Below are 23,074 nucleotides of genomic sequence, written 5' to 3' on the forward strand. Positions count from 1 at the left end.
TTGTTCTCGATTGATATCCTTAATTTGAGAATACACGCGAAATTACAAAAATTGGTTCCAAGACCTACCTTTCGTTAAGATTAAATCATTTTCAAACTACCCGGTGTATGAATGACACCTCCAAGAAATTTATTAAATTTACCGAAGTGAAAAATTTTTTTTTTAATCAACTTGGACCAATCAGATATTGATCCACATAGTGTATTAATATCTATAATAATTCTACCTACTATTTACACGTATCAGTATATAAATACATTAAAGAGTACTGTAGCGTATCACAATGCTAAATTGTCTAAAGAGACTTTCAAAGATCATCAGCTAATCTTTCAAATTCCTCAACGAAGAATCGCATATCAGCTTCCGTGAGTCCAGAGTTCTGTAAAACAAGTCTGAAGAAGTTTGGCTGTCCATGAAGTGGTTGATAAGTAACGAGCATGGATCCTTTGCGAACCATTCTCTCTTTCACAGCTGGTGCTACCTTATGTAGAGCATTGGTTAGCTCATTGCCTTTCAATTGACGCATAGAAGGTGGCACATACCAGAAGCAGACATTTGTGCATTCCGGTTCCTGAAGAAGACTCCAGCCATCCCTATTTCGTACAAGATTTGTGAAGTACTTGGACAACTCGAAGACCTTGTCGATGTGAGCTTCAAGGCCATCGGTACCTTTTGCCTTCCACATGAACCAAAACTTCAAGACGTCTGCTCTACGTCCGCACTGAACGTGTTTGTCGCCTGAATCAAAGGAAGTGTCGTAGAACTTATCTTGCTGAAAGAGATACGTCGCCTTTAGACCATGTGCTGATTGAAGCAGATTCTCATGTCGGAGCAACAAGGTAGAGCACTGCTGTGGCGCAGCTAATAATTTATGTGGATTCCAGGTGACAGAATCTGCAAGTTCTACACCATTTAGAAGATGACGATGTTTACTGGACATCAATGCACCACCTCCCCAAGCGGCGTCGACGTGGAACCACATTTTGTACTTCTCGCAGACGGCCGCGATGTCGCTGAGAGGATCAAAAGCACCCAGGACAGTGGTACCTGCAGTGGCTGATACCATCATAGGTAGAGCGCCTTCGCTAAGGGTTTTACGAACCTGGTCCTCCAGGTCCTTAACGCACATCTTCCCTTTGTCATCGACCTTCACGCAGCAAACGTTCCTAGTACCAATTCCCAGGAAGGCGGCGAGCTTCTTCACGGAATAATGTGCATCCTCTGACGTGAATACGATCAGTCGTGGTCCTTGGAACAAACCCATCTCTTTTAACTCAGGATACTTGTGATGACGAGCTAAGTTGATGGCGTATCCATTGGCTATGGAACCACCCGGACAGAATATTCCGTCGCCTCTGCCATCCTTCCATCCAACTACCTTACGCATTTCCCTGAGTACTTCTTCCTCCATCAGGGAAAATACTGGGGAAACTTCGTACGTGTATACCGAAGGGTTCAAGGCGTCTGTCAGCCATTGGGCGGCTAAGCCATAAGGATCGACGCTTGAGAACAGTTGATTAGCGAAATGAGGATGCCCTGTCTTCACGCTGTACTTGATGACATTTTTTACTAGTGCAAGTAGCTCCTCGTGAGAGATTCCGTTGTCGCGTAGTTTTAAATCCACAGCTGATTGCAAAGCCGCTGGATCTGCCCATTCTACCACTCTTGTTTTCCTTGAGGTACCCTGAAGAATTTTGAAGAATTATCATTGGTAAATTATCCGTGGCATTATTAGTGATGGAATTTATTAAATAATTAATAGTAGACGACTGCCACGCGCATGTTAACAAGTATTTGAGTCTTCTCATGGAAAGGTCAAGACTAGAAAATCTTATATCCTTCGTAGCGATTTCTTATTTCGCAAGATAGTATGATTTTATCAATACCACTGAGTTCGCTGACCGTTTGGCATGCACGATGTACAATAATAGGCCAGATTTCAGTTTTAATTTAATTCTTTGCCAGTTTTTTTACTACAATGTCACGAAATTGTTTAATAGCACCGTAAAGTATAAATTAAAAATCGTGAATGCAATTGACATTAAGGTCCTGCCCTCTGTTAAATGTCGTTGCGCCGTTATAACTGTAGAAAGTTAGCAGTTCCTTGTGAAATCGTTATGTCAAAATTATACGTTGCATTTTAGTTAGGTTGCATTTCATTGAATAATCTTCGATATTAAATTCCAATACCATGCATTTATTAGCTTCGTAAATTAAAAACCCTTACTCATTTACTACACCTAGAAACTCGTTAATAATCACTGAGTTGCTGTCAGTCCTAAAGATTTTTCTTGGAAACAGTAAGGTGATGTAATCATATTAGATAAAAGAAATATTACATAGGATATTTCAGAAGTGATGTAACTTTTTAGTTTTATGAATTTAAAGTTCTTCTCATTCTCATGACAAGTTTTACCCACCTCGAAAACGGCGTTCTCCAAGATAATCTCGAAGAAGTCCCGAAGGAAGTGTTCGTGAATCCCACGGGATGGTAGACTGCAATAAGAAGCCGGTTTGTCCTCCAGGTTCCTTGTATGATTTGCAGAGTCATCTATTTCTTTTAAGGGCTCAACTTTCTCCTGGATCCCGGTCGTTGAAGGCTGAGCTCCAACGTCGAGAGTTTTCAAGCGGGTTGACTCCCCCAGGGTATCCCCCAAAGTCTCCTCGTTGGCTGGCATAGTACTACGCGACGTTCGAAACTGTTCTGGCCCTCTTCAACGGACACAGCTTCCTTTATACGCTGAAGGATCGACCAAGGACAAAATCACAGTTACAACGTCAGACCCCTCCAACAGTCCTCGTATTGGCTATGACTCCCTTCTCAGGCGCAATTTGTAGAAATAATTGAATCAACGTCATAACGCTGATTTCTTTCCGGTTCCACTGAATCTTCCTGCTGCTCGATTTTTCCCATCGTTTTTATGTTCAATACATTATCTATAAATGTACCTTTACCTTTATATAGATTGCAAATAATCATTTGCTTAAAAATTTGTACGAAAGTATCATCAATTCTGCAGAATTTTTTTCACTAAGGTTAATAAGTACCGCAGTAACTTATAATGCATTTATGCAATATTCATACAATTCCATGGATTAATTTATTTAGTCAGCCTGAAAGGACACAGCATTGCCTTGACGGTAGCAATATATATTTCGATTTCCTTATTATGCATGAAATCGTACTTACACTTTTAATAGTATAAGTCCCTGCTAATATATTCCTAGGGACACAACTTGTTTTTGATAATTGATCAAGAATTTTATTTGAAGTTCTCACGGCGCCATTTAATTATTAGGCATTCCTAGATTTCGGGATATCGGAACTCCATTTTCTTTCAGTGATCTCTGCTAACTTACACATACATTACGACTTGCACGTTATTTAGAAAGTCGTAAAGCACGAACGGCAAGGTTTCTTCTAATTGTCTGTAGCATTGTCGACGTTAATTAAACATGGCAACAAAGTTGATCCAGGAGTATCTAGAAAAATGTAATGGCATTGCGGAAAACCTTCAGCTGCTTTAATATTTCCGTAGGTCTATTGTCAATCATTTTTGTTTTTTTTTTACTCAGTCACGTCCTTGCTCGGCGACATAATTTGTAACATTTACTCAATCATGCGTATAATCAATTGGCTCGAGATGCTCGGGAGTATAACGTGCACAATTGTCCGACCGGTTCTTTTTATCTTTTTCGAAAAATTCCAGTCTTTCACATTTCCTTAAACTGTCCAAGTGACGCAGTCGTAACGGATTCCCCAGTTAAATGAATTGTAAGAAATGTCTACTGTGGTTTTCCTGCTAGTGACGTAAGCATGGCGATTGCGCATGCGTAGAAAATAAAATTCGATATGATTATTCCTCAAATAAGATAAATAAAATTGGAGTTTAATGATACATGCATTTTATTCTTTATAATCTTACAGTGGATCGTCCTCTGGAATGTCAATGTTGTGCGTATTCGCGTGATCTAGGGGTTCCGTAATGTTCAGAATAAAAATTATATTGGAGAACAAAAGCCCAATTGATAGGGACGTTCATGTAACGAGGATAATTTGAATCTGTGTCGTTAATTTTAAAAAGGTTAATAAGAAAGTCCTTTGTTACGGTAAAATATATATATTATATTTATCGATATAAGAAAACAATGTACAAGAAGTACTGTATTTATAGATTTGTATTCGTAGAAAATTCTTATCTTATACGTATATTATATGATACATCAAACGAGACCTCATAGAACCGCCGTTAAATTTACTTATAATCAATTAGGAAAAATTTTTAATTTATATAATGTCAAGCAGTACGCGTTTATATCACTTTCTGCTACAGTTAAACGCACAGCGTCAAGTGAGCATGACTCACAGGCCTTTTATTTTGTTTGATTGCACCTCTTCGTTAAGCGCTATTTTGAAATAACGGTTTGTTAGTATTTGATTATATTGCAATTCGAATAACAGGAAACGTGATAAGGCGGAAAATATTTTTTAATATCTTTTGCAATGGGAACATTAGTGTCTGCTTGTAATTTTCAAGCGTATGATTCAGTCAAATAATAATTTTTCTCCACATGTATTACCGTTGACTTTAAATTTTATATTCATTATGAATATTAATTACAATCATTAATTTTAGCACCAAGAGATTCCACATTGTGCCAATTTCTCATTGTTAGAGTAAAACTAGTATTTTACATTTGCTGGTACGTTTATCAAATCTTCAAGCCTATTTCTGATAACATGAGTTGATAAATATTAGCACTGACATTGAAACTTTCCATGTCATTTGAAGCAGATAGTGACATGAGAATAAAGTTGTAAAGTTAAAACCAAAATCTTATTCACTCATACAGTGATTTTGTTGACCTTTCATATGAAGTACGATTATAACCAACGTTATTAAATTCAAAATAATGACTAATTATCTATTCATACCAAACTTTCCTTTCACTATTTCTAAACAATTAGGTGAAGGATAGTGGCAGTTGATTACTAAGTACTGGCCATAAGAAAACTGTAGAATTACAAGATTATCATACTACTGGATCATGATCAATTAATGTAATATAGTTACTATGATATATTACTAAAAAAATCCTTGGGATTACTATCAGTTTGAGAATATTTGAGTAAACGTTAGAATTCTAATGTACAAAGAAAATTGTTTCTTGTACATTATACTAAATTTTCCATATAGTATTATACACTATTCTATATTCCACAAAGGGACATATAAAAACATATCTGCATCCTTGTCATATCTTCTCACTATGCAAGTTTCAAAGTACATGATTAACTTTACTATATTTATTGGTGACTATTCGATAGTGTCAATGCTTGGAATAAAGAATAGATACTGATTGACTAAACAGAACTTGATCATTTTATATTGAGAGCTTTGCACTATCCAACAACATGAATGTATAGCACTAAATACCAGTGTAGTAAATATGTAGATAATCAGCAATGGTCAACCAAAGTAAGCTCCACAATTGGAGCAGCGTCGATTTTTTAACGCCAAGCAGCAGAGTATACCAACCGGAAAGAAAAGTATTGCACAAAGAAGCCCTAGACATGTGTAATCATCTTCAAGTCGACCTACCTGTAATGTCGCAAAAATAAGAATAACAGTTTCCACAAACAGGATACAAAATTTTATAAGGAATACATCCCTATATAATAATTTGAAACTATTATAAGACTGATAACTTTAATACAGTATCCTGAGAAACTTACCCGACACGCTGGGCATGCACCCACAAGAATAATTTCACACGGAGCAATATATGTAGTTGTTCCTTGATACGGTACACCAGAGCTTGGATAATACCCAGGAGGTGGTTGCCATGAAATAGGTCCTAAGAAACGTTACATAAGTATTTCTCAAGGAGTATACAATTACTCTAAAACGTATTATAATTCCGTACAAGTTTAACAAGAATAAAGAATGTTATTTTCCGCTACAACGCTTATCAACGTTATCATACCATTAAATACAATGTGGTCATACACAATACTTTTCTTTTTAGAATAAAAATTTATTCGAATATACCTTGAGGTGCAGCAGGAGCAGTAGCTACCGAATACGGAGGAGGCTTATCAATTTCCGGATTTATCGGATGATATTCCATTCTTCTCTCTAATACGTATCAATCAGAGAAATAAACTATTACAGGATGACACTTTTCTTTAATCTTTGGTCACTTGACAGTATCGGTGCGCAATAAACTCAAGTCTCTAAGTCCCGCGACAATCTACACGCTCTAGCAACTCATTAGGTAACAGAAATCTAATTAATAATAATCCTTGTATGATAGATTACTATTTTGTAAACAGGTTTTCCACACTAATAGAGGTACTTACTTCTATATTATAAATATTTAGCAAAACTTAATTAAGCGTTAAATAAGAACATTTATGCCTCGTTCAAATGTGAGCGACTTTTAGTTATAGATTTCGTCTCGCATCGACGTCCGTTAACTTAAATTTCAATAATTTTAGTACAAAAAATTATTGATACTGTAATAGTTAAGGTGTTTTGATTAATCCGAATCATATGGTATTTTTTACTAGGTACGAGTGTGTTAATTAGTATTGAATAATATAATTTTCAAACGTATAAAGATAACTGAACTACGTGTCAAGACGTTTCACAAGATGGTGAGCGTGTAAAATCTTCGTTGTATACTCGCCACATTGTCAATCCCCACTTATCACCGAATTCAATGTGGCTGTCAATCTGCCAACATTTACATTATTTCTCGTTTCTTTCGCTCAATTTCATCGCGATTTCACCCGGTTGTATGAGACAGAAGTTTGCTTCTCGTATTTTTAAAAAAATTTGCTTGTGTCTGTAGCGTGATGTAAAGGATTCAAACTTTTAGCATAAGTTCGATATCAGAAGATCCCTGAAGATGCTTACGTCAATGTACTTTCACGTCTTTAACCTCGTGCACCACGTATCCGGAATACCGCCGCATGTAAATTTGGTGAAGGGGTGTTAAGTTACGATACAATTGGATTCATTTGGATTCCGTGTGGTGACGATGCAAAATAATTCGAAAACTAGAGAGATGTTTATCGTGAGAGCTCTTGAAAAAATCCTGGCCGATCGGGATGTCAAACGGTCCCATCTCTCCCAGCTTAGGAAGTCTTGCGAAGCGGCACTTGGTAAGTTTTGATCAACTGGTACATTCACAGATGTTTTTACTGTGTTATCACACTGTAGTGTATGTTAATTTCTTTTATTATAAAGTTTTATCGTCTTGTACATTTCATATGAGTTTTTGTGTATTACATCATGCCTTCTATGTAACACCTATGTAATATTTAATACATGTTTGTTGTTCTGAGTATATAGCAGCTTTCACTATTCTCTTTTCTTTACTTTTTTTTATATGTAGATATTCTACCGCATATTTTTACTTATTCTGCAGATGATTTACGTAATGAAATCAAAGAAGTTCCTACGGCTCAAGGTGAAGAGGCAACTAGTAATGCACTTCCACAACCAAAGAGCGATTCTAATGTCATCTCAGCAGAGAAGTATTTTTTGCCATTTGATTTGGCTTGCCAGAGCAAGTCTCCTAGAATCGTCGTCACAGCTTTGGACTGTTTACAAAAGCTTATTGCCTATGGCCACCTGACTGGCAATGTGCCAGATTCAACTGAGCCTAGCAAACTCTTAATAGTACGCATAGTGGAAACAATATGTGGTTGTTTCATGGGTCCTCAGACCGACGAGGGTGTTCAGCTACAAATAATAAAGGCCTTGTTAACTGTCATGACTAGTCAGCATGTTGAGGTACATGAAGGTACTGTTTTGCTGACGATACGCACAGTTTACAATGTTTACCTTGCTTCGAGAAACCTGGTGAATCAAACGACAGCACGAGCTACTCTTACACAAATGATAAATGTTATATTTGCTCGTATGGAAACTCAAGCGGTAAATACATTTAAATAATTAAATCTTCTGTGAAATGCAGACCATTCAAATTTCTTGATGGAATATACGTGTATGTTTTACTAAGCAGGAGGAGGAAGCTTTACGTACAGAATCGGAACAGCAGGATTTGCCTAGTACTTCAGGTGGCGAAACTGAGAGTGAACCTGCAAATAATGAAGAAGCAACTGCAGATAATTCTTCAGAAGCTCATAACGCAGTCAAGGCCATCCTTGAAGAAGTTGTCAGTTCTGTTATACCAGAAGAACCTGTAACAGCACCACCTTCCGAAGAAGTTAGTCTGGACCATGTTCCTACGGACGACAACACTGATGAAGGAGCTGTTGAGAATGATAACATGGTTACTGCAAAATTCACTCATGTTCTACAGAAAGATGCATTTTTGGTCTTTCGAGCACTGTGCAAACTTTCTATGAAGCCACTTCCAGATGGTACACCGGATCCAAAGTAAATCAATTCACTGATCTATAATTAAATTATTAATTATGCTAAGTTCTTTTAGAAATAAATTTTAATATTAATTTCTCAGGTCCCACGAATTACGATCGAAAATCCTATCATTGCAGTTACTTCTAGGCATTTTACAAAATGCCGGACCTATTTTACGTTCAAACGAGATGTTTGTCATTGCTATAAAACAATATCTGTGCGTAGCATTGTCAAAGAACGGAGTTTCCTCTGTACCCGAGGTCTTTGAGCTTTCACTAGCTCTATTTCTCGCTTTGCTTGCCCGTTTCAAAGTCCATTTGAAGATGCAAATAGAAGTATTCTTCAAGGAGATCTTCATGAACATCCTGGAGACCTCGAGCAGCTCCTTTGAGCACAAATGGATGGTGATACATGCGCTGACGCGAATTTGCGCAGATGCACAAAGTGTAGTAGATATATACGTAAATTATGACTGTGATCTCTCCGCAGCCAATTTATTTGAAAGGTAATAATCCGAATAATATATCATCCATATGTTTTATCACAAGTGATAACGAATCATTTTTCGTATCTTTTCCTTCATAGGCTAGTTAACGACTTATCAAAAATAGCACAGGGTCGACAGGCGCTTGAACTAGGCGCATCTCCAAATCAGGAGAAATCAATGCGTATTAGAGGACTGGAGTGTCTAGTCTCGATACTTAAATGCATGGTGGAATGGAGCAGGGATTTATACGTGAATCCCAGTGTACCTGCTGATCAACAATTACCTTCAGAACCTCCGGATCCTCCATTAGAACCGCCATTGCCACGTTATGGTAGTGCAGGTAGTTTGTCCTCTGCAAATTCTAGTCTCGTAGGGAACAAGGAAGTTCCTGACTCACCAGAACAGTATGAAGTTCAAAAGCAGCAGAAGGAAGTCTGGGAGGCTGGTATTGACATGTGCGTAATTTGCATTAAGTTTGTATCAATATTAATCCACTGATCTATGGCGCGTTATATTTGTATATACATTTCTTCTTTCTTAGATTTAATCGGAAACCAAGTAAGGGCGTTCAGTACCTCCAGGAGCAAGGCCTTCTCGGTTGTTCTGCCGAGGAAGTCGCCCGGTGGCTTCACATGGATGAGCGCCTTGACAAAACTGCAGTAGGTGATTTTCTCGGTGATCATAATCACAATCAAGTCATGTACAATTATATAGATCAGATGGATTTTGCCGAGAGAGATCTAGTTACGGCACTCAGGTACTTTCTCGAGGGTTTCAGATTGCCTGGTGAGGCACAAAAGATTGATAGGTTAATGGAGAAATTCGCCAGTCGATATTGCGAGTGTAATCCTACGTGAGTTCTTTACTCTATTCAAATATAACTTACTCCATAAAATTTAGAAATTGACATACGAAATCATATATCGCAACTCTTTAATTTGCAGCAATGGATTATTTACTAGTGCAGACACAGCTTATGTTTTGGGATTTTCGATAATTATGCTCACGACCGACTTGCACTCACCTCAGGTCAAGAATAAAATGACCAAGGAACAATATATAAAATTAAATCGACGTATCAGTGACAATGAAGATTTACCTGAAGAGTATCTATCAAAAATTTACGATGAAATTGCAGGCAATGAAATCAAAATGAAATCTAATCCAAATCGTCCAGGGAAGCAAGGTACAAGGATTAATACAATAATTTTATTCATAACCAGATACTAACCAACGCCAGTATCCATGTAAGGATTTAAAAAATCTCTAACAAAATTTGAATATTATTATTCAGTAATATCAAGCGAGAAAAAGCGCAGACTGCTCTGGAATATGGAGATGGAAGTGATATCCACCGCTGCCAAAAATCTAATGGAATCAGTCAGTCACGTTCAGGCTCCTTTTACTACAGCCAAACATTTGGAACATGTTCGGCCCATGTTCAAAATGGCATGGACTCCATTTTTGGCTGCATTCAGCGTCGGCCTACAGGATTGTGATGATCCTGAGATAGCATCTCTCTGCTTGGATGGAATTCGTTGTGCCATCCGAATCGCTTGTATTTTTCATATGTCTGTAAGTGTTTTAAATTTTAGATAATTACTTCTTTGACAAGAAACTCAAAAAACTGACCCTCATTTCCCCTTGAACTATAGTTGGAGCGTGACGCTTACGTCCAAGCCTTAGCCAGGTTCACACTTCTGACAGCAAACTCACCGATAACTGAAATGAAAGCCAAAAACATTGACACAATAAAAACACTGATAACTGTCGCTCACACCGATGGCAATTATCTCGGAAGTTCCTGGCTAGATGTCGTGAAATGTATCTCTCAACTAGAACTAGCGCAGCTGATTGGCACTGGAGTTAGACCACAGCTTCTGGGACCTCCTTCGAAGCCACATTTTCCATCTCCATTAGCCAACTTTACTAATCTCACCCATAACAATTCCCATCAATCAAACAGTCTCAATCTCAGCTCTCTGGACCGTGAGTATATGAGTATGCTGTGTCAATCAATTGCGTTCTTTAAAATTTTGTCAATTCTTGGTTATTTCTTCTGTTCTTAGCTAGCGTGAAAGAATCCATCGGTGAGACCAGTTCGCAAAGTGTTGTCGTAGCTGTAGATAGAATCTTCACAGGCTCAACAAGATTGGATGGCGATGCCATAGTTGAATTCGTGAAAGCCCTCTGTCAAGTCTCTCTAGAGGAACTTGCACATCCAACCCAGCCCCGCATGTTCTCGCTAACAAAAATAGTCGAGATATCCTACTACAATATGGGCCGTATCAGGTTGCAATGGTCAAGAATCTGGCAGGTACTTGGTGATCACTTTGACCGAGTGGGTTGCAGTCCTCGTCAGGACATATCCTTCTTCGCGGTGGACTCCTTGCGACAACTGGCAACAAAGTTCATCGAGAAGGGCGAGTTCGCCAATTTCAGATTTCAGAAGGAATTTCTCAGACCATTTGAACATATTATGAAAAAGAATAGATCACCGATTATACGCGACATGGTGGTCAGATGCGTAGCGCAGATTGTCCACTCTCAGGCGCCTAATATTCGGTCCGGATGGAAAAATATTTTCAGTGTCTTTCATCACGCAGCTAGCGATCGGGATGAGTCCGTTGTTGAGCTTGCTTTCTCTATGACTGGAAAAATAATAAGTAAGGGACAATCTTTGAGTATGTGTTTCTTTATACTAAATTAATGTCTTCCCATAGATGAGTTGTATGCCGAAGACTTTAGCATCATGGTAGACTCTTTCCAAGATGCTGTCAAGTGCCTCAGCGAGTTCGCTTGCAATGCTTCATTTCCTGATACTAGTATGGAGGCCATAAGACTGATACGTTCCTGTGCCTCTTATATTGATGCGAATCCTCAGCTCTTCGCTGAAGGTATGATGGATGACAACGGTATGGTTTCTGAAGAAGATAGAGCCTGGGTAACGATTATTTTTTTATGGATACTATATTGTTGTATTCAAGTCTAGAGACCAGCAAGAATATTCCTAAACAATAAAATATTTTGTTTGATATTCAGGTCAGGGGTTGGTTCCCACTACTGTTTGAGCTATCATGCGTAGTGAGCAGATGTAAACTGGACGTGAGAACCCGGGCGTTGACAGTGTTGTTCGACGTGGTGAAAACACACGGAGCGTCCTTCAAGCCACACTGGTGGAAGGATTTATTCCAAGTGCTCTTTAGAATTTTCGATAATATGAAATTACCCGAGCAGCACACAGAGGTAAGTTACAAAGAACGCAGGACAGTCAAGTAGAGATCAAGTTGATATTAATGTCAGGGTGTTCCTTGTTTTTCATTAGAAGGCTGAGTGGATGACTACCACGTGCAACCATGCGCTGTACGCGATAGTCGATGTATTCTCCCAATTCTATGATACATTGGGACCCCTTCTTCTGGAGCAATTGTACGCCCAGTTACTGTGGTGCGTTCAGCAGGATAATGAGCAGCTGGCCAGGTCGGGCACCAACTGCTTAGAAAATCTAGTAATCAGCAATGGTATTAAGTTCGATGAGGGAACATGGGATAAGACAAGTCGCTGCGTCCTGGATATCTTTGATAGTACCCTTCCTATGGCTTTACTCACGTGGAAACCCCAGTCACCGAACAAGGAGTCTGACTTGGAGGTGATCACAGGAGATTCTGAGAGTCATATAGGAATTCTAAAACGAAGTAATAGCACGCAGAGTCTATTAACTGGCGAGGATACAAGAGCCAAACTGTTCTCTGCGTTGTTAATAAAGTGCGCCGTTCAATTGGAACTTATTCAGACCATAGACAATGTGGTGTTTTACCCAGCAACCTCGAGAAAGGAGGATCAGGAGAATTTAGCCCTGGCACAGGCGGACATGCTCAACGGAAGGTCGTCGGAGCTTGGTGTCAGAGGCGGTGGCGATCAGCAGAAGGAAGAGCAAGGAATGTACTGCGCCCTGACCACCCATCATCTCCTGCAACTTGTGGAGTGCCTACTAAAGTCTCACCGCTTTGCCAAGAGCTTCAATGCCAACCACGAGCAGCGAAATGTCCTGTGGAAGGCAAGCTTTCGGGGTAATGTGAAGCCAAATCTACTGAAACAAGAGACCCAATCCCTAGCTTGCGCATTGCGCATCCTCTTCAAGATGTATAGCGACGAAGCACGTAGGGATGACTGGTCCAAGGTAGAATCACGCCTTGTCGAAGTAGCACGTGAAGCTTTGGAATATTTTCTGGCCTTATCCAGCGAAGCTCATCGAGACGCGTGGACACCTATACTTCTTCTTCTTTTAACCAGGATCCTTAAGATGTGCGATAACAGATTCGCCGTTCACGCCTCCAGCTGCTATCCGTTACTCTGCGAAGTGATGTGTTTCGATCTCAAACCAGAGCTGCGTTCCGTCCTGCGTAGGTTTTTCCTCAGGATTGGACCGGTGTTCAGGATTACACAGTAGTGACGATGTAACTAATGTAAAACACATTCTTTGTATTATTATTAACTGTTATACAGATATATATATACACACACATATATACATATATAAATATTATACATAGTCAGTTAATAGACATATATTATATTCGTTACGGACAGACAGCTACGTCAAAGGTAGATAGCCATTGTTTTATGATTTCCTAGATTTTCCTTGTTATACGTAGTTCATAAAAATTAACTTATACGATCATAAATACACATATGTATATTCATGCTCGAATACACGATTATTCACGCTTGATTAACTTATATATCAGACATTCTCACGGTACAAAATGATTTTAATAAATACAAAAACTAGAAACCGTGCTGGACAGGTTGTTTCGTCGACCTGGAGACGATTTTAATATCCTATACAAGACCGTGTTTCGGGTCAGGTTGATATTTTATTTTAATATATAGTAATACGCATGTGCTAGAAGGATTGCATCTTAGAAGGAATAATTGGGAACGTTTCCGCACCATTCTTGCACGAAGACAAGTATGTCGTTCAAAGCCGAGTCCTGGGGAGCGTGTCGAGCAGCACTCATTAGTTTATTCCAGTTGTCTCTATCAGCCACGCGGGCACTACTACCTTCGAATCGAATAACTGGACCACGTATGGGATATCCAGTTAGGACACATTCGGGTAAAGGATTGGAGGAAGTCAATGAGCTGGTTATTGATCCTATGTACACTCCACGCTGATCTACAGGTAGACCTTGTTCTACTCTCCTATCCATGGAAATGGTTAATACCCATTCTCTAACTTCTTCACGTTCTTCAGCAGATAAGCTCAAATTTGTAGGAAGTGGTACTTCTAAGGGAAAGTCTGTGACTCTGAGGTCGTCTACGTCGAGGAGACTACCGTCGCCTTCCTCTATACATTCTTCCAGGTCCAGGAAGTGGTTCAAGAAGACAAAAGCTTCGCTATTCAAACCGGCAGAGCGTGCTTCGAGTCCAGCTTCGTAGTAAGAACGATCAGCCACGAGGATGTCGGTGTAACGCAGAAGGGATATCGAGGTCTTCATAACCAGGTTAGACAAAGCAGGAAATGGTTTACATCCGCATTTGACACAAGAGTAATGTGTAGCACGGAGGAGCTTTTCGAACCTGTCACCATGCTCCGATGAAGGTATACTCTTAGTCAAACTAAGAAGCATTGTACGCAATTGACTAAGATATCCGTAGTCGTTGCACGATTCCTTGAAGTTGAGCACCATCTCCGAGAGGCGATAGTACAGATTGTAATTTTGTGTAATTGTCGGTGCACCGTACTGTACGTAGAGACGGAGTGCTTCCAAAGGTGTACCTGATTTCAGAAGTTGCGCAGCATGTTGTGCAATGTACTTGTGGAGGAGTTCAGGACTCTGGTTACTGGCTGCCTCGAATACCTGTTTCCATTGCCCCTTGCGTGCTAGTATATCTAGCGCTGCACCAGCATCCACTTCTACTAATCTCTCTACATGACCGTCTTTTATCATGGATTCCTTATACTTTTCCTCCAGGTAGGGCTCTAGGTCAGGGGCGAGTTCTCGCACTATGCGTTTGGCTCTACCCCATTCACCAACGGCTGCAAGGGCGTTCACGGCGTCCTTTAGTCTGTCTGCTTGTAGGAATACCTGGGTAGAAGTATATAGTAATATAAATTGTCAAGTATGGAGAGTAAAGTTTAAGATATTTTCTCACGATTTTCTTAGTTTCCTAATGAATAACAAAACCTAGGAACTACCTGAGCCGCAAGAGCATGCTCCCCAACGGTGAACAGACGTGCACCCAAGTCGCCACCTATTTGCATAGCTGTTTCAGGATCGGCTTGATGGAGTAGAATATCCGCAGCTTGAATAAGCGCCGTTCTTGGTGCTTGTGGATCCAGGATCAGGATGTCGAGCGCAGCTCTAACTTCTCCTACTTCGAGCCATCTTCGAGCCTCCTCCAGAGTTCCACCGTCCAGTCCTGAATTTCGTTGGCTTAATTCTCGACGCAGTGCTGCCTCCTGAGTAGGTAAATATTCGCGACAGACCCGCATCGCTTCTGACCACATACCCGCTTTCTGAAGGTGTTCAAAATATTCTTAGTATTATCCTGACGGTATGGTAAACATATAAAATGGAGAAATAACCTTGTAGTGCTCGACTATGATTTCTGGTTTATGCGCCCTGAGCAAAAGAGACTCCGCGAGTCCGTAATCCTGAGACTCAGCAGCTTCCGCTGCTTTAGCTATCAAGACCTGGGGCAACGCATCTTGACAATGTGTCTGTGCGACTTCTTCAGCCGATTCCCATTCACGCGTATGTATATACATTTGTACAGCCTCCACAGCTTTGTCCGCCTGAATGAACTCTCTCTCGGCGTCAGAAAATTTACCCTCATCTTCAAGAGCCATTGCGTGCCTATAGTGCACTTCCTTTTTCTGATCAGAGGTCCCGTACTTCACAATCTCCAAGGCCCAATCAAATAAATTGGCTTCGCAAGCAAGTTGCAAACATGAGTCTAAATAGTTCAAACGTATCAGTAATCTAGCTCCTAATTCTGGAGCCAGGGTGCGAGCCCACATTAAAGCAACCTGTAAGAATATTCAAATAAGGTCTCATCCTTAAAGCAGCTGCACAAGAAAATGCTGATTGGTTTTGATTTTTTTTTTAAAAAGAAAACTCACCTGCTGCGCTGCTTTGTCTCCAGAAGATTGTTTGGCCACTCTCAGGGCGTCTTCCCACATGTTGTTTGATCTGTAAGAAGCAACAGCTCCACGCCAATCCCCAGCACCCAGAAAATGCTCTTCAGCCTCGCGTGGCTTACCAGCAGCTTCAAGTTCTCTGGCTAAATGAGCGTGAGTTGCCTGAAGCAAGTCAGGCCTGTACTTTGCGACGAGCCTGATCATATCATTACGATGACCAGCTTTTCTGTACATTGCTATAGCTGAATCGTATTGCTCAATAGCGACGAAGAGAGCTTCTGCTTGGCGTAGATCACCAGCTTGCTGAAGGGTCTCTGCATGTTTAGCTAGGACTTCGTTTGCCTCATCCGGGTTCATGTGTTCCACGGCGACAGCATGTGCTCTGGACCAGTTGCCAGACTGTATGTGGACCTCGATAGCACGTTGTGCTTTGCCTGCTCGTAGGAATAACTTTTCGGCCATGTCCTTGTCTCCTACAGATGCAAAGTACTCTGCCAATTTGGCGCATTGCTTCTGTATCTCTGGATCATCGTTCTCAATCACCTATGATTAGGATAAAGAATAGTTAGTTGTATATCGATGGCAATTACAGTGGAGGTCATGTTTGTTAAGTCAACCCACCTGTACTATCTGTAAAGCTTTCCGCCATTGCTGTGCATTTATCGCAGCATTCAGAGCCAAGGCTGTTTCACCAGATTCGATGAAATGATTAATCGCAGCGTCGTAATGTCCAGTTGCTGCTAAATGATGTCCCCATTCCTTTTCAAGACTTACTACCGAGTTTGGTTCTACTTTCCTAGCCAGTTCCAGAGCTCGGGCGAAGATTCCTGCCTGCGCGTAACACTTTATAGCTCCAGTAGCGTCGGAAGTCTTTTCCAAAAGTTCTCCAGCCAGCTCCATAAGATCTGCAGCTTTAAGTATTCCTATAACATCGCTGACTAATGAGTCATCTTCCAGCAGTTCGTTATTTGCCAGGACCAAGCGAGCAGCGCGACCCGGACGCCGAGCCTCCAGGTAAAGTTTAACAGCTCGTCTAGGATTGTCTGGTTCTATTATGGCAGCAGCCCTCGCAGCTTGTCCACTTTCAAGAAGCCAAGAGAGATGCTTGTCTTTTAGTTCATCTAATCCAACCCATCCTCGATTTTGTGCTAGAGCCAAAGCGTCTTCCCAGTGCCAGTATTTCTGATACATGTCCAGTGCTTTATCAAGTTCATTTTGCTCCAGATATATAGCCTCAGCTGTCTTTAATTCTCCATTGAGTATTGCCATTTTGGCCCAGCAATCTGGATTCGCAAGAGTTTCGCTACCAGTTTCCTTGGCATATTGTTCTCCAGTCTCGACGATGTCCCTCAGAAACTTGGAACATGCTATATCGCCCAATGCAGCATAACATCGGGCAGCAATTAGGAGTTGTCTGGCAGCCATGGCATTTCTAGCCACATTCTCCCACATGGCTTCAGCCTGGGGTCTATCACCGAGCTCCTCTAAAAACAGTACGACCCTACCGAAGTCGTTATCATGCAAAGCAGTTCCGAATTCTATCAGTCCTTCGTCTAGGAGGTACGCCACACGACCCCCTGGTTCATCAATCATAACAGAAGTCTGTCCATTTTCACGGAGTATATCTACAGCGTCTCCGCGAATGGAAATCAGAGTAGCTGCTTCTGGAGCATCAACGTTATACCAGACTGCAAGAGTCTGTCCTGTCTGTGCCACAGCTACATCACTTCCCGGTACCCAAGATGCAAAACTGGTTCCTGTCAATAACAAAGTTCGACCACCCTGGTCGTCGCTTAGCCAAAGTCTTCCTTTCTTATCTCTCGACAGAAGTCTATGACCCGTCTCACTCAGTTCTAACCAATCCACTCTAGCGTCGTGTCCGATGATGCTTATGGTGGCTCCGGTAAGGAAATCTATTATGCGAACTGTACGTGGGTCCAGCAGATAAGCCAGTCTTTTATTATCCGCCATTCCTGGCACATGTCTTTCGTTTATTCTGACGCTCACTACGTGAGGATTCACAGCTTCTGTCCTTACAGATCCCAGGACCTCGTTCTTACCGTATTCAACTATCGTCAATTCTCCTGCGCAGAAGATTAGACAGACACCAGGATACTCGAAGAAGAACTTTTCGTTTCCACCCTTATCCTCCCAGGGTATCTCACTGAGAAGATTTAATTCAATGTCACTCAGCAGAAGAGTTGTTACTGTGCGAGCTACTATGTGATTATCCTTACGTCCCAGGACGCGGACATCCTCTATCTCGCTCCCAGTTTGTGATCTAATCACTACGGGACGACTTCTACTGTTTAATGGCTTAACGACGACCTGGCTAGGACCCACATATGCTACCTCATGACTTCCTCTTACTACAGCACGCTTCATAACAGTTTCAAATTGTTCCACAGCACCACACAGTCCACCAATTACCAATCTGGAACCATCTCGTCTCCAGGACAAGGATGTAACTGTATATAGATTAGGTAATGCGCGCATGTTGGATTCTTCCCAGACGGAGCGTCTAGGACTCCAATCCAGGATGCGTACTCTGTCCCAGGAGCCGACAGCTACGCTTTGTCCGCTAGGACTACAACAGGCTACCGTCATTTCCTTTTCTTCAATCTCGCGACTGTAATCAAAAGTTTTCACCAGTTTCCCACGAGAGTCATAAAATGTTAGCCTCTTGTCGCATCCTGCTGCAAGAATATGAGATTGTGGCCACGCCAGAGCATAAGCTGGAACTCCATGAGTGACCACACGTCCGGATGGTTCCGCGCTACTATCGTCCGCTACGTAGTAGCGTATTATACTGCCATCCGCATGGCTAGATAAGAATCCAGTACCTCGGATGCTGCGGAGAAAATTAATGAAATTGTCAGATAAATTTGAATACTAGTCTCATATTTAATTATATTTGATATTAAATAATTACTTAGTGGCAAGAGCAATGGTCATGGCATCAGAGGCATATAAAGTGTGAGCCTTGTTGGCCTTTGGTAAACTAGCTCGTACTTTTCCATCAGCAAGACCCACTACGATGGGTCCTTCTGCTGGCCATATCAAGCAGGTCACTGCTGAACTTTGTCCAAATTTATTACAGATAACCTTTTTTTCTCCCCTGAAAATTGGTCATGTATTTGTTAAGTTTTTAGTCTTATACACACAATAAAAAGCTTTAAAAGGATTTCACACTCACCAGTCTTCGCCTATTTTATATACGTAAACTATATTGTCGGTTTGACCAACAGCAATCTTTGTGGAATCAGGTGAAAAAGCAATATCTTTAATGACATAACTCTTCTTGCCAAACTGAAATTAATTGTATTAAGTCAATGATATTTAGTCTGTATAATTAAACTTCTTATTGTACCTTTGCATCTACTGGTTTTGTTGAAAATCTGTCCTTCTTGACTCCCTTTTCATCGAAGAGATATATGGAACGATCTGTAGAAGCAACAGCTAGCTTTAAATTATTTGGTGACCAGACTATAGCTACGACTCTGTTTTCGCCTTCCTAAATTAATATTAAAACAATTAATGTAATTACAAAGGTTTAATGATACGGTAGAAGCTGCTGAATTACACTAGAGACAGAATCAAATGGTTTGTCATAATCATAAATTGCAGTACTCACCTGTGAAGGTAACAAGGACCCAAGGTACTTTAGTAACATTCCGTTAATTATACTTAATTATTAAAAAAGATAATAAACATACATTGTCTTAGATTTAATGTACGATTGCCAGCATGCCAGTAGATAGTATTGTGTATGGTAGAGTTGCTTAGCAACATGTGCTATATGAATATAGTTAATGATTATCCTATATACATTTATATTTGATATGAATAACATAAATTAAAATAAGAACTTTGTTGTAGGATATAAAAAAATAAAGCGCAGGAATAAAGTTTAGTATTGAAATTATAAAAATTAATCAAATCGTATAGATTACTTATGTATACATATCTTATTATTTGGCAATGCTCGTGTTTATAAATCATCCGTACCGCCTTATAAATTGCTATAAAATAATTAACAAATTAATTGTGAGTCAGTATTTTACTTTATTGTCACTTTTTAGAAATTTGGTAAAGAAAATTGTCTTTTTTAAAAACACGAACGTCATAGTGTCGCTTCGACTTGCGCAGAACGTTCCGTACATTTTCATCAGTTCTCCTTGTTCGAAGAAGTGGTACTGTCGTTACTTGTTTTAATTTTTGCTAATAGAAGATTATTAATGTTATAATATTTACTCATGCACCATACAATTTTGCGAAGTTTAAAGGGGTAATTCGAATATTTTTAAATGTCATATTACACGTGTCATTTCATATTTGATTCTTTAAATATACATATAATTCACGTAATAGAAAAGGGTTATATTGTTTGACAAGTAGATTACGTCTATATATACAGTTGTGGTTTTCTATCAAATATAACTTTTAATAATAGAAAATATACTGTATAATGCCTATTAAATAATATTTGTTAGGTGGTTTAAGTATTATCTAAAATAATCTTGCTCTTTGATGGACAGAACCCATTAATGTACTTTATACATTTGGATGAATGTTTGTTTAACATTTGTAACTATAAAATGAATTTTAATGAACTTTCAGGATTCATGGATCAAAGGTAGCATTTGGAGGTCAAGTAGACCTTAGGCCAAACAGTGTCAACCTTTGTATCGCAAGGTGTAAAATTCAAATAGCTATGTTGGATGAAGAAAAATTGTCAGCTATCGAGATGACACATTCTGAAATAAATAGTTTATCTTGGTTGCACAAAGCTTCGCCAGGTTTTCCTGTAGATGGTTCAAAAGTAAGCAATGATTCTCTTTTCACTGTGGAAGTAATTTTATTTATATTAATTATTCGTTTATTTCCAACACAACCTTTTCTAGGTAACTATTATACATGAGCCTGCTGCATTTTATGCTACTCTTTTAGAAAAATGTAAAACAGCACGAAAAAGAATAACCTTGGCCTCATTATACCTAGGAACAGGCAAATTAGAAACTGAACTGGTAAGGGCATATTATTTCATACAGTAATCAAATTGTTTTTCTGTCAAATGATATTGTGTAAGAAGAAATATTTATAATCAATGATTTTTGTGTAATTAGGTATCAGCCATAGAAAACAATTTAATGGCCAATAACAGTGAGGTAAAAGTGAACATTTTATTGGATTACATGAGAGGTTCACGCGGACGAGTTAATTCTCGTAAAATGTTGGAACCTCTTCTTAATGGTAAATGGAGTTCACAGTGCAATGTATTTCTCTATCATACTCCCAAGCTGCGTGGGGTTCTGAAAGCCCTGATACCTGAACGTTTCAATGAGTTGATCGGTCTGCAGCACATGAAGCTCTACCTCTTCGATGACACTCTCATCATCAGTGGGTAAGTTTTAAATGAATTACATTGAACTAGTAGAAATTCAAAATTAAATTGAAAATTACATTGAAAAACATTGAACTAGTAGAAATTCAAAATATCAAATCCACATTCCAATAATATACTTAATAAATTTTAGTGCCAATCTGAGCAATGATTATTTCACCAATCGACAGGATCGTTACTTCATGATAGAGGACTGCAAAGAACTCTGCGACTTTTATGGAAATCTGGTTGAAAGAGTTGGAGAATTTAGCTTTCGCTTACTTCTGGACGGTACCACTTCTTATAGTTCAACAATTAAGGCCCACCCTTATAAGAGTCCTAGCAAGGACTTCACTGCAGCAGCTTCCGAGAAGATACAAACCCTTTTCCAAGATGAGATGGAGAAACGTTCCGAGCTCAACCAACTTGGTAAAGTAAATATAAATTATTTTAATCGTTTATAACATTTCACTGAACTTATTTAATATTTACAATCGGCAGCAGGAGCATCGGAGACGGACACTTGGGTCTTCCCATTAGTTCAAATGGGACAGCTTAATATTCACCACGACAGTGATGTGACTCTTCGCATCCTGGAAACAGCTCCATTGGGAGCAACCCTAAGATTAGCCACTGGGTACTTCAATCTAACATACGACTATAGAAATGCAATACTGAATTACACTGAGGCGGCTTGTCACTTACTTACAGCTCATCCCACAGCTAATGGTTTCTTTGGTAAGTACTAATTAGACAATGTCAATTAATAAATTAATAAAGTTCCAAAAATTATCTGACAGGTGCAAAAGGTATAGCAAGGGGTATACCAGCGGCCTATACGAAAATAGAGGAATCATTTTATGCAGATTGTGAAAAAAAGGGTCAGGATGACAGAATTACTCTATGGGAGTTTATACGTCCAGGTTGGACGTATCATGCAAAAGGTCTTTGGTATTCTTTACCTGGTCAACAAAAACCTTGTATGACACTTATTGGCTCTCCTAATTTTGGTAAGTATTTCTGTGACAAGGAATCGTATTTGTTTACGTATACATGAAATTGATAAAATCCTCAATATAACAGTACAAATGAAAATGGCTTAATTTTGCAGGGTATAGATCAGTAAGACGAGATCTCGAAACACAAGTAGCGGTGGTAACGAAGAATGAAAAATTGCAAGACGCCCTGGAGAAAGAGCACGAGCGTTTGTTCTCGTGCGCCACACCAGTTACCAGGAAGTCCTTTACCCAGAAGGATAGGATTCCACCAGCCTGGGTATGCGCGGCGGTTATCTTCTTTCGCTATTACTTTTGAAATTCACTGACTGTCTTCTACCGTAACTTCACAGTTTTACGCAGTCAAAAACGCGAGAACATTAATTTAGGATAGATAAAGCTGCTGAACATTACATAATTATGAAAATTTTTAACATCAAACAGACATTTCGTTTTCGCTTCCGTGTTGATCCGCGACAAAAATTTGTATTTCCGATGAATCAATAATTATCAAAAGCAAGGACAAGGAATTAGAAGTTACCACAAATCTTCCTCTATACTTTTTTTTTGTACGTGATGCTTTATCCTGTTATCTTTCAAAATAAATGATTAATTCTGTTAAACAAGTTTAATTTTATATTTAACAAAAAAGGAATTGGACTAAAG

General features: G+C 39.6%; 5 protein-coding genes across 8 annotated transcripts; 2 read left to right on the plus strand and 3 right to left on the minus strand.

The window, feature by feature from the left end:
- Positions 1-108: 108 nt before the first annotated feature.
- Positions 109-2,897, minus strand: LOC107267757 (cysteine sulfinic acid decarboxylase). The gene is made up of 2 exons (XM_015739804.2): positions 2,421-2,897; positions 109-1,684 (listed from the first exon to the last, which is right to left on the minus strand). Exons 1-2 carry the CDS (start codon positions 2,676-2,678, stop codon positions 308-310), a joined length of 1,635 nt encoding a protein of 544 aa, XP_015595290.1. The 5' UTR covers positions 2,679-2,897; the 3' UTR covers positions 109-307.
- Positions 2,898-4,105: 1,208 nt separating this feature from the next.
- Positions 4,106-7,029, minus strand: LOC107267760 (brain protein I3). Of its 3 annotated transcripts, none has more exons than XM_025085171.1 (4): positions 6,924-7,029; positions 6,054-6,140; positions 5,738-5,859; positions 4,106-5,603 (listed from the first exon to the last, which is right to left on the minus strand). In XM_025085171.1, the coding sequence occupies exons 2-4, from the start codon at positions 6,130-6,132 to the stop codon at positions 5,472-5,474; spliced, it is 333 nt and encodes a 110-aa protein (XP_024940939.1). In that variant the 5' UTR covers positions 6,133-6,140; positions 6,924-7,029; the 3' UTR covers positions 4,106-5,471. The 3 variants fall into 3 exon arrangements, with proteins under 3 accessions (XP_024940939.1, XP_015595299.1, XP_015595298.1); XM_015739813.2 differs by lacking the exon at positions 6,924-7,029 and adding an exon at positions 6,365-6,868; XM_015739812.2 differs by lacking the exon at positions 6,924-7,029 and adding an exon at positions 6,365-6,868 and having other exon boundaries at positions 6,054-6,264.
- LOC107267755 (brefeldin A-inhibited guanine nucleotide-exchange protein 1) lies at positions 6,933-13,615 on the plus strand. 2 transcript variants are annotated; one of them, XM_015739801.2, is made up of 13 exons: positions 6,933-7,171; positions 7,438-7,949; positions 8,035-8,414; positions 8,497-8,901; positions 8,982-9,338; positions 9,425-9,736; positions 9,828-10,069; positions 10,178-10,458; positions 10,539-10,872; positions 10,953-11,549; positions 11,607-11,827; positions 11,926-12,129; positions 12,209-13,615. In XM_015739801.2, exons 1-13 carry the CDS (start codon positions 7,048-7,050, stop codon positions 13,331-13,333), a joined length of 5,094 nt encoding a protein of 1,697 aa, XP_015595287.1. In that variant the 5' UTR covers positions 6,933-7,047; the 3' UTR covers positions 13,334-13,615. The 2 variants fall into 2 exon arrangements, with proteins under 2 accessions (XP_015595287.1, XP_015595288.1); XM_015739802.2 differs by having other exon boundaries at positions 8,038-8,414; positions 12,209-13,333.
- Positions 13,616-13,768: 153 nt separating this feature from the next.
- Positions 13,769-20,055, minus strand: LOC107267754 (intraflagellar transport protein 172 homolog). Its single transcript, XM_015739800.2, has 9 exons — positions 19,665-20,055; positions 19,401-19,544; positions 19,227-19,339; positions 18,963-19,148; positions 16,652-18,881; positions 16,013-16,573; positions 15,476-15,919; positions 15,086-15,406; positions 13,769-14,975 (listed from the first exon to the last, which is right to left on the minus strand). Exons 1-9 carry the CDS (start codon positions 19,701-19,703, stop codon positions 13,806-13,808), a joined length of 5,208 nt encoding a protein of 1,735 aa, XP_015595286.1. The 5' UTR covers positions 19,704-20,055; the 3' UTR covers positions 13,769-13,805.
- A 102-nt stretch (positions 20,056-20,157) lies between these two features.
- Positions 20,158-23,031, plus strand: LOC107267759 (CDP-diacylglycerol--glycerol-3-phosphate 3-phosphatidyltransferase, mitochondrial). Its single transcript, XM_015739811.2, has 8 exons — positions 20,158-20,318; positions 20,651-20,852; positions 20,935-21,057; positions 21,157-21,434; positions 21,568-21,842; positions 21,915-22,151; positions 22,214-22,423; positions 22,525-23,031. The coding sequence occupies exons 1-8, from the start codon at positions 20,287-20,289 to the stop codon at positions 22,725-22,727; spliced, it is 1,560 nt and encodes a 519-aa protein (XP_015595297.1). The 5' UTR covers positions 20,158-20,286; the 3' UTR covers positions 22,728-23,031.
- Positions 23,032-23,074: the final 43 nt, after the last annotated feature.

The sequence above is a fragment of the Cephus cinctus genome, unplaced genomic scaffold, assembly GCF_000341935.2.
Source record: "Cephus cinctus unplaced genomic scaffold, Ccin1 Ccin1_scaffold0457, whole genome shotgun sequence".
In the NCBI taxonomy this organism is placed as follows: domain Eukaryota; kingdom Metazoa; phylum Arthropoda; class Insecta; order Hymenoptera; family Cephidae; genus Cephus; species Cephus cinctus.

Excerpts from the sequence above, each read along its gene's own strand:
- LOC107267757 (XM_015739804.2), bottom strand. The coding sequence starts at position 2,678 with ATGCCAGCCAACGAGGAGACTTTGGGGGATACCCTGGGGGAGTCAACC. Across the intron at positions 1,685-2,420 it reads TGGAGAACGCCGTTTTCGAG|GGTACCTCAAGGAAAACAAG; the intron begins GTGGGTAAAACT and ends AAAATTCTTCAG.
- LOC107267754 (XM_015739800.2), bottom strand. The coding sequence starts at position 19,703 with ATGTTACTAAAGTACCTTGGGTCCTTGTTACCTTCACAG. Across the intron at positions 18,882-18,962 it reads ACCATTGCTCTTGCCACTAA|CATCCGAGGTACTGGATTCT; the intron begins GTAATTATTTAA and ends TTTTCTCCGCAG. Across the intron at positions 14,976-15,085 it reads AGCATGCTCTTGCGGCTCAG|GTATTCCTACAAGCAGACAG; the intron begins GTAGTTCCTAGG and ends ACTTCTACCCAG.
- LOC107267755 (XM_015739801.2), top strand. The coding sequence starts at position 7,048 with ATGCAAAATAATTCGAAAACTAGAGAGATGTTTATCGTGAGAGCTCTT. Across the intron at positions 7,950-8,034 it reads CTCGTATGGAAACTCAAGCG|CAGGAGGAGGAAGCTTTACG; the intron begins GTAAATACATTT and ends TGTTTTACTAAG. Across the intron at positions 8,902-8,981 it reads GCAGCCAATTTATTTGAAAG|GCTAGTTAACGACTTATCAA; the intron begins GTAATAATCCGA and ends TTTCCTTCATAG.
- LOC107267759 (XM_015739811.2), top strand. The coding sequence starts at position 20,287 with ATGCACCATACAATTTTGCGAAGTTTAAAGGG. Across the intron at positions 21,843-21,914 it reads TTCCGAGCTCAACCAACTTG|CAGGAGCATCGGAGACGGAC; the intron begins GTAAAGTAAATA and ends TACAATCGGCAG. Across the intron at positions 22,152-22,213 it reads CACAGCTAATGGTTTCTTTG|GTGCAAAAGGTATAGCAAGG; the intron begins GTAAGTACTAAT and ends ATTATCTGACAG.
- LOC107267760 (XM_025085171.1), bottom strand. The coding sequence starts at position 6,132 with ATGGAATATCATCCGATAAATCCGGAAATTGATAAGCCTCCTCCGTAT. Across the intron at positions 5,860-6,053 it reads TGCTCCTGCTGCACCTCAAG|GACCTATTTCATGGCAACCA; the intron begins GTATATTCGAAT and ends AACGTTTCTTAG. Across the intron at positions 5,604-5,737 it reads GTGCATGCCCAGCGTGTCGG|GTAGGTCGACTTGAAGATGA; the intron begins GTAAGTTTCTCA and ends GCGACATTACAG.